We start from the raw sequence: 8,564 nt of genomic DNA, 5'->3' as shown, positions 1-8,564 counted from the left end.
GCTGAGACCCCCCCCCCCCGCCTCCCTCTCCAGCTGCCATTTTACATTCCCCTCCAGCAGAGCAGAACTAAATACTCCACAACCCACCCCCCCCAAAAAAAAAAAAGAGAAATGCAGTCAGTATAGTCACTAATTCACCACAGCTAGTCTAGAAAAAACATCTTCCAAGGGATGAGGAGCAGATTTCCACCTCAGCTCTTCCCTAACAAACAGATTGCTGCACGGCCATTAGTGTCAGAAATGAAATACTCTTTTATTACTTTCCCTTCTCCTGCCTGCCCAAGTTTGCCTTAGTTACTTGCCTGATTGAACTCCAGAGTGGCATTTCCAAAGTCGCTGGTATTGTTCCAAATAGGTCATCCTCAGCAAAAAAATTCCCCACCGTGCTTTCCAAAAACCACATGCCACACTGCGAAAAAAAAAATGTCCCTGTCCCCGTTTAACTTTCTGCTCTTGCTCCACATGACTAGAATAGAAAGCTATGTGCGGGATGGAGATATGTATTTCTTGTTTGGTGCCATCTGATTTGAGGCTTTATTTGTATGGAAAAAAAAAAAAATGTAACTGCCTGGGTGCTTTCTAGTTTGAATGAGGCGAAACGTGGCTGCCTGACAGACGCGCGCACCAAGCTGTTCGGTTTTCTAGAGCAGAAAACGGATTTCAGGTGCTGACTCATAAGGATGCATTTCTACCAGGGGAATTTCTGATCCATTTTCTTCAAGGATTTTCAGCCTTTTATTTTGGCTTGACCTTAATATTGCCCTCTTACCCGCTAGGATTTCATAACCCAGCATTTGTATCGGTGGCTGTTTCTCAGGAAAAGGATAAAGCTTGCATTACAGGTATCTTCCCTAGCTTAATGCATATAAACTAAATGCGAATGTATTGATTTCTGAAGACACCAAATCATTTGCCAAAGACCCCAGCTTACAGCTTCCAAGTAAGCATGTGCTTTATGCTTCTTTTTCTTTCTTCTTTTTTTTTCCCCCTTTGTGCCACCTTTTTGTCTCTTCCATTTTCTTCCTGTCTTTGCTGCAGCCTGACCCTCTGGTCAATAGGGAAAGGATGGCCCTTGCCCCTGCTCTATGAAATGGTGCCTTCTGGCCCCCTTGCCCTCTTCCCACCACAGAACAGCAACTTGCCTAACCTGACTTCAGTTTTCTAATTCAGTGCAAAGCCTGGTGAAAATACTTGCTTAACCAGTGTGTCCCCAGCACTGCTCCCCACTTGGCCAGGGGTCACCCCCATGGTTCCTCTGCCCCACCACCACCACCCTGGCTTCTAATTCAGCCACAAAACCACCCCCAGGCAAAGGTGGTGCAAAGCAAGTGCACTGGACTCACGATGTAGCAGCAGCAAACTGTTTGCTTGGGAACTGATAACCTTGGGCCAAGGACAGAGCGAGCAGCTGGAGGAGGGTGCAAACCTCTGAAGTGGCTGTCATTAGCTCCACCAGGCTTCTTGTGTCAGCTGGCTGCACCCTGAGCAAGGCATGGGAGACATCAGCTCAAGTGAGCACCTTATGAACACAGATGCCCTTTGGGCAGCTTTCCAGCCCCAGGGCTGGGATCAAGCAGCTGTGCTTTGGCACAGGGACTTGCGGCACAGACACCTTTGAGCATCTGATGGGTGCAGTGATGGGCTGGGTTCCTGCCTCTGCTTGGCCTCCCACACCCCAAGGGTGCCCCATTATCTGGCACCGTCCTCCCAGCCCATGCACCGCAGGGCTGTCAGCTGCCAGCCCTGCCAGTAATTGCTCTCTTCTTCCTCCCATTAAATAAATAAATAACTGTTCTCCAGCCAGCCCCCCTCCAGGTGAGAAACACAGCAGTGACAAGGGTGGTGGGACAGGAACAGACCACTCACAGGGCAGTGCTCATCCTATGTGCATAGGATCCTACTTTTTGGAGGTTTTTGTGGAGGAAGTAGGCTAAGCTAAAGATAAGAAAAGAGTTAGCTGAGCATACTGTGGAGGGAGAAAGACAGAAATTGCAAATTAAGCTTAATTAGCAGGAGACGTACCTTATGAATGTATTCAAGAATGCTTTTCCCTGTAGCTTTTCACAGCAGTGGAAGTGTGAACATGTATTTATACATGGGAGACTGATACAGGATGTTCTCTAAATACAAATCTCTGCCATTCCTTTTAGCTGCCCAATGCCAAATCCTACCTTTGTTTCCAATAGTTTGCTGCATCCACCCTGTCTGCACGTTCCTACCTGAGGGCTGCCACAGCCCCTCTGCTCAGGGGATGCTCTTTTATTCCTGGGCAGACTGTATCCCATCAGCATACTTAACTATTCCATTCTCATTAATGTAGGGTTGTCTAATCAATCTTTCACCTTTCCCTCTCATTTAACCTTCACTAATGTATTGAAGAACTGGTAGGTCCTTTTTTGCCCTCTTGAACAGAAATGTCACTAGTTTTGTTCTACTTCCACATAACCTTCTACATAACCTCCCTTGAATTATCATCTTCTTGGGCTCATTTTTTCTTCTGCATTGCTCATATAATGTTGGTGCTTCCGGGAAGGAGACATGCGTGCTGGGGTCCCAGTAACCTTACCCCCTCCCCTCTTCCTCATACCTTCTCCTTTAATTGCATTGTGACTTATGTCTGAGAACATCATATAGGGATAGGTTTGAATGGATTAATGAAAGACTGAGGCTTAGAAAGCCAGTTAGGGGCTTAGCTGCTCTCCCTAACTTTGGTGGGACCTCTGGGGCTTTAAAGGCTGTGGTACTGTAACACTGAGATGCCAAAGAGATTACTTTTTCTGCTAAAGCAGAACAAATACCCAATATCTACCAAGGTGACTTGTCACCAGGATTGCCATCAGGGTGACAGGTCACGTACCACTTGCATTGAAGCCATGCTACTCCCCCAGAAGGAGCAGTCACCAGCACCTTTCCCCCTTCCAAGAAGGGGCAGGGAACTGCATTTGCAAGCTCCAGACACTGCCTGGAAAATTCACATTGCTCGCAGTGTGTGTTCAGTCTTCCAGAAGATCACCATCCTTAGAGCTCCTGGCCTCAGCTCTAGCTGGAGGCTAGAAGAGCTGCACAGCCCGGTGCCAGGGTTAGCAGGAGGGTCCACGCCTGGGCTGGTCCAGAGGATGGTGTGTGGGAGGCCATACTCTGTAAACCCTGCTGCAGAGACATTGCTGCAGCAGCTGTATCTGCACCAGGGATGTGACACGAGCCGCCTGCACATGAGCGAACTGCCCTGGAATGAGCTGTGCCCAAGCGAGAGCAGCCGACCAGGGAAGCAGCAGCGCAAGCTCTGCCGAGTGACTGCATGAGTCACTGGCTGTGCTAAATCAAATACAAGAGATTTGATTTTCCATTTGGGAGGATTATATAATCATCATTAATTAAGCTTCAATGAGAAAAGCGGGACTGTAACCTGACATGGAGACTCAGTAGTCGTTTGAGAGGTGGGGAGGTGGCCCACGGGCCACTCAGAAGAGGAAAGTGAAGTTCCCTCTTTGCTTCTATGAGAATTTTTTTTTGTTTGCAAATAGGAACTCCACGTATTTAAAACATATTTTATATTCTGGTCCTGTAGTCCAGTTTTTAATGAGAGAGATTAATATATGCAAACACCTGAGGGAGCTGAATGCCATCATTGTTCCTGTTGACCAGTAGTACCTAAGGGGCAGAGTCATATCAGCCTCACCAGTGAATAATGCAGTGGCTCCCATCCAGTTTTGCCTGAGGGCTGAGGGGGGAGGCAAGTAATAAAGGTAACCCTCAAAAAAATCCAAGGGAAATGCTGAGCTCCCAGTATAAAATGTCAAATTAAGGGAGAACAAATTATTTTACAAAGCCGCTTAATAGCAAACTCTGATAAGAAAAGATAAGCCAGGCTGGATTTATCCCTCCTGTGAAAATTGTTCATGCATTTGTAAACAGAAGAAGATCTCTTACGATTATATAAGCAAATATTGGCTTTGTTATCCTATTTCTGAGGTGACATACTTGCTTAAAAACTCCTTTAAGGTACAAAGCCAAAGTCCTGCCTTTTGAAGCGTTTATCAAAAGAAAAAAGGACCATCAGCACCTTTAGAGTGGCAGATCTGTCCTTTCATTCCAAATGCCTGAAGTTTTCCTCCTAAAGGAGGAGATAACCATTAAGTGAAAAGAGCTCCCAATCAAGTGATATAATCAAGTATTATAGTGGAATTTAAAATGATGCATTTTTTTTCCAAATTACATGGAAACTCAGGAAGTATCTGGTTACTGGGTGCTAACAATAGCAGATACTTTACTGTTAGCTGATTTATGTCTTAGAGATAAGAATAACCATCAAGAAAATTATTACACTGGGGAGAAAAAAACGTTTTCACTCCCAGAACAATTAATTCAATCTGAATTCCTTTTTAAAAGAAATAAACAGATTTATACAGAAGATACATTGATCTCGAGCCTCCATAAACATGCAGAAACATCTGATAACAAGAACAACTCAAACTGAAATGCATGTTTTGATCAGAACCGACAGCCGCATAATATTATTTACTATTAACAATATTGTGGAAGCAGCAGCTGGCAATCTGCAGCACTTATGCTGGGCTCTCCATGGGCACTTAAGAAAAAAGGCACCATTCCTGTCCTAAAGAATTTAGTTGGAATTCATATCAACGGAGGATGGCAAGGGGAGAAACAGGAGGAGGAAGGAGGAGAGTAGATCTAAGTAGATAAGTGATGTGTGGGTACTGTCACTAGCACTCCAAAGCTACTGAGTGCAGTCTGGCTTCCCACTAGCACTTTACATTTCTGCATTACATATATTAATTGCTGAATATTCTGTTTATCTGTGGTCTGAATTTATCCATGTGAAACAATCTTGATTTGGCTTGTAATTTTTGAAATCACTGTTCAGTTTGTTTGACAGTCACTAAGATGGGTTCTTTGGACATTAACATCTCTGGACAAAATGGGAAGGAGGGATTTCTTTCAAATGGCATTGGCATAAATGAGAAGTTTGCTGGTATAGGAAGAATGTTTTCAACATGCTAAGTTAAAATAAGATGTCTGAGCAACTGACTGCTGTACTATTGCTAATTGGATAATATGGCATCTGGATTTTTTAAAGCGTTTTTATTCTTTTCATGTGGCATGATTTATATCCCTAAGAATAAAAATCTTTTTATCTTTGGTAGTTAAGGGCGTGGTTCCCTAGATGTATTACTTATTTTTAGCATTCTCTCCTTAGTGTCCTAGTTTGTTGTTTTTTTAAAAAAAAAAAACAAAAAACCAGAACTGACCAACAACAACAAAGTCCTTGTGTATAGGAAAATCAGTTTCTCTGTATCTTTTTATATTATATTTGCAGATTATTCAATAGTTCTTCTACAAAAGAATTTGGTGTTAGCTCTAGGAGCAGTAGCTCTGATAGGTAATGTCAAAAACTATTAAAATTCCTGATGTGCTCTAGGTGATCCTGCTCTGGCAGGGAGGTTGGACTAGATGATCTTTTGAGGTCCCTTCCAACCCCTAAGATACTGTGATTCTGGGATTCTTTGTGAAATACATGAGACAACTGTTTCACCCCTCTGATTATGTATTTAGCTTCATCACACAAACTTCTAGTTTCCTACTCAAGATACTCTGTCTATATCTTTTAATTGTGAAACACACATTTAAATAAGCCACCCATTTATAGCCAGCTTAACATTTTCATCAGGTGCCTTCTGATAAAAGCACTCCAAGATCTGTATTTGACTTACGTTAATATCGACATAGCTTCATACTTCATCTTACATTTGTCATGCCACTACTTTTCTGTGGTGCTCTCAGAAAGTTAGCTACTTTGCCACTTCAAGATGTTGAGTGTTTCTTTTAAAGGGACTTGGAAAATTATAAAGAAGGCATGCTTAAAAGATTATACCAGGATTCTTTTAAATGAAAAAAATAATGTAATTATTTCCTTTTTTAACACTACTTTTAAATTTATCAACAACAAAAAAAAAATGTTTAAATGTGCTGACCAGATGTAGGAGCAGAGCAAAACAAGCAATGCAGATAGAGCTGTGGAAAGAGCAGATCCCAACAAAGCAAGTCAGGCAGCAAAATAATTCAGAAACAAATGTGGGATTTTTTTCTTTCAGTTATTGCAGTTGTTCTTTTCAGATCAAGGTGTATATTTCAAGGTGGTGGCTAGTTGCCTGCATCATCGAGGCTTTTAGTGCATTGGGCTTTGTGATGGAAGCCTAAGTATGGAGATGACACAGTAGCTTTTTGAAGTTTGGATGAGTTTCAGCCAGGCCAGCTCTATCTCATCTCCTTGGACTCATTCACTGCCACTCAGTTCAACATTCTCTCACTCTCGACTTCCTTCTGCAACTGGTGTCATTTGCAAGCCCGTGGGTTCAATAACTAGGTTAATCTGTGCTTCGGAGGCTGACTGCTCTTATCTTATTTTCAAATCTTAAAGCTCACCCTGCAAACATTTGCTACTGAACTTGGCTATTACAGAGAGGACTGGGCACATTGACTTCAAGTATGACAACATATTACGTCATAAGCCTGGAAATAACTTTTGACAGTGCCTTTCCTGTAGGTTTCTAGCAAAACCATTAATTTTTATCAGAACTGACTACAGAAATGGACAGACTTGCACATAATAATCATATCACAGAAGAACCAATAACTCTTTACTCAGGCTTTGCCTGTTCCCTGCAGCTCCTACCTCTTTCTTCTTTTTTTCCAGCTCTTGTATTAATAATCCCATAGAAGCCCTCCTATATGCACATAACCTCAGGAGCAGAACAGAAATACGTCTTCCTAGGAAGTCCCTAGAGCAAGTGTGCTTTGCTGGTGAAAGAAGAAGAATTTTGCCCATATTTTTTATTTCAATATGCAGCCAGCCATACCCTCCAGACTCAACTGCAAAAGAGGGCTGTAATCTCTGCAGATGTTCACATCTGCTTTGCTTTCACAGATGAGGAATCTTTCTTCCTTTTTTGGCACAATATACATTGTGTACACAATGGCCTAAACATGATAATCACAGGTGTGAATTCTGCTCAGAGTACATATTTTTTTTGTCTCAGCCTTGTTACCCTTGTTTTCAGCTATGTAACATCATTCTAAGGTTTTTAACAGGTTGAACTGGGTTCCAAAAGCACCCATTTTGAGACTTCTTCCATCTCTGCAATTTATGCTAGTGAACTAAAGCCCAGTACAGAAGCATCCCAGCATAAAAACTGCTAGTTACCTCTTACCCAGAGAGATACAAAACTCTTTATTTTCACAGGAATGGATGTGGTTATCCTTGCTCTGTCCTGTGCAGAAGAGACAAACTGTAGGAAACTTCATGAAGCTAGATATAGGGGCCTAATAGTAAGAAAAGGTAGTTTCACATTAGCATTAATCCCTATTAGCATTAAATTAACTCATATTGGAGAAGTCTGGCTGCTAGATGAGACCTTCTCTGCTTCCATGGGAGAGAGTTGGCTTGGCAGGGTGGGAGCCCATGAGGCCAACCCAGTTCCCACTGCAGCTAAGCACACAGTTTTCTTTCACTGCTGTGGGAGCAGGATTTCCATCTCTAAACAGCTCTAATTTGGATGAAGAATTTGCATTAGGTCATTCTAACATGGGACTCTGGGCTAGCTTATGGCAGCACGTTTTTTTGGCAATGCATCTCTGGGCAGGAGGTGCTAGTGGGCCCTCAAAGCAACACAAGAGTCATGTGATCACATAAGATGCAGATTTAAAAAACATACACAATATCTGTAGCCACATCACATCCAGGTTTCTGTTCTGCCCAGTGTTTCAGGGGACAGCAAGCTCTCTGTGGACTCACCAGAAGTGCCCAGCTCTGGAAGCCAGTGCTGTACATGGGGTCCTCTTTGCTCTTCCATAAAACAAGGAGAACTTGAGCACTCTGGGGACGGTTCTCCTTTGATGCAGAAGGGGAAGGCACAGTTCAGCCACCTCTTGCTAGCTCAATTAAGCCTCACTTGCTGTAAGCCCTATTGTTTTGCCACTGATGACTCAATGAACTCTCTTCGTTTACCTCTCTTGCCAACAGTTTTTTCACTGCCTCTTAGCAGTTAGGGCACTAGGCATGCTGCAGCATGTATTTTTTTTCTTGTGAGTGGTGAAAAAGAGCGATTGGATGCATGGGGTTTCTTTCCCGAAAGCTGGTTCATGCTCTGCAGTAAGGTTTGGTCTTATTTTTATCAGGATTAACCTGTAAGATTCATACTTGAAATTAAGCTCTGATGTCTTTCTGCCTAACATGACTAACTTGGATTTGAATATATGCATATCAGCTTTAAAAGCTTTTAGAGCACTTCTATGAATATAATTAGTATTAGTATGATTCAAGTGTGCAAAATATGTGGGGAGAGCAAATCTCGCATGAGGTTTGACTCCGGGTCCCATTTTTTTCCCCTACCTAGTGCCTAACTCCACTTGCAATGGCTTTGATGAGGCTGTCCCAAGGGCTTACAGAACATCCCCGGGAAAGCAGGTCTGCTTCGTTGCGACTGTTCGTTTGGCAACGCCTCAGTTTTTAAAGGTAAGTGCATGTCCTGGATCCCATTCATTTT

The 8,564-nt window shown here is 42.9% G+C and overlaps 1 protein-coding gene across 1 annotated transcript in view; it reads left to right on the top strand.

Moving 5' to 3' along the window:
- The window catches only part of NPAS2 (neuronal PAS domain protein 2), a 58,037-nt gene that overhangs the window by 21,385 nt on the left and 28,088 nt on the right, over positions 1–8,564 (top strand). Inside the window, exon 8 of the mRNA XM_010001436.1 lies at positions 8,415–8,533. Coding sequence (XP_009999738.1) covers positions 8,415–8,533 — 119 coding nt within the window. The remainder of the gene's footprint in view (positions 1–8,414; positions 8,534–8,564) is intronic.

This window comes from Chaetura pelagica, unplaced genomic scaffold (genome assembly GCF_000747805.2).
Source record: "Chaetura pelagica isolate M959 unplaced genomic scaffold, ChaPel_1.0 scaffold377, whole genome shotgun sequence".
Classification (NCBI taxonomy): Eukaryota; Metazoa; Chordata; class Aves; order Apodiformes; family Apodidae; genus Chaetura; species Chaetura pelagica.
The sequence above is the reverse complement of the archived record's forward strand: the minus strand, read 5'-3'. Positions and strand labels throughout refer to the sequence as shown.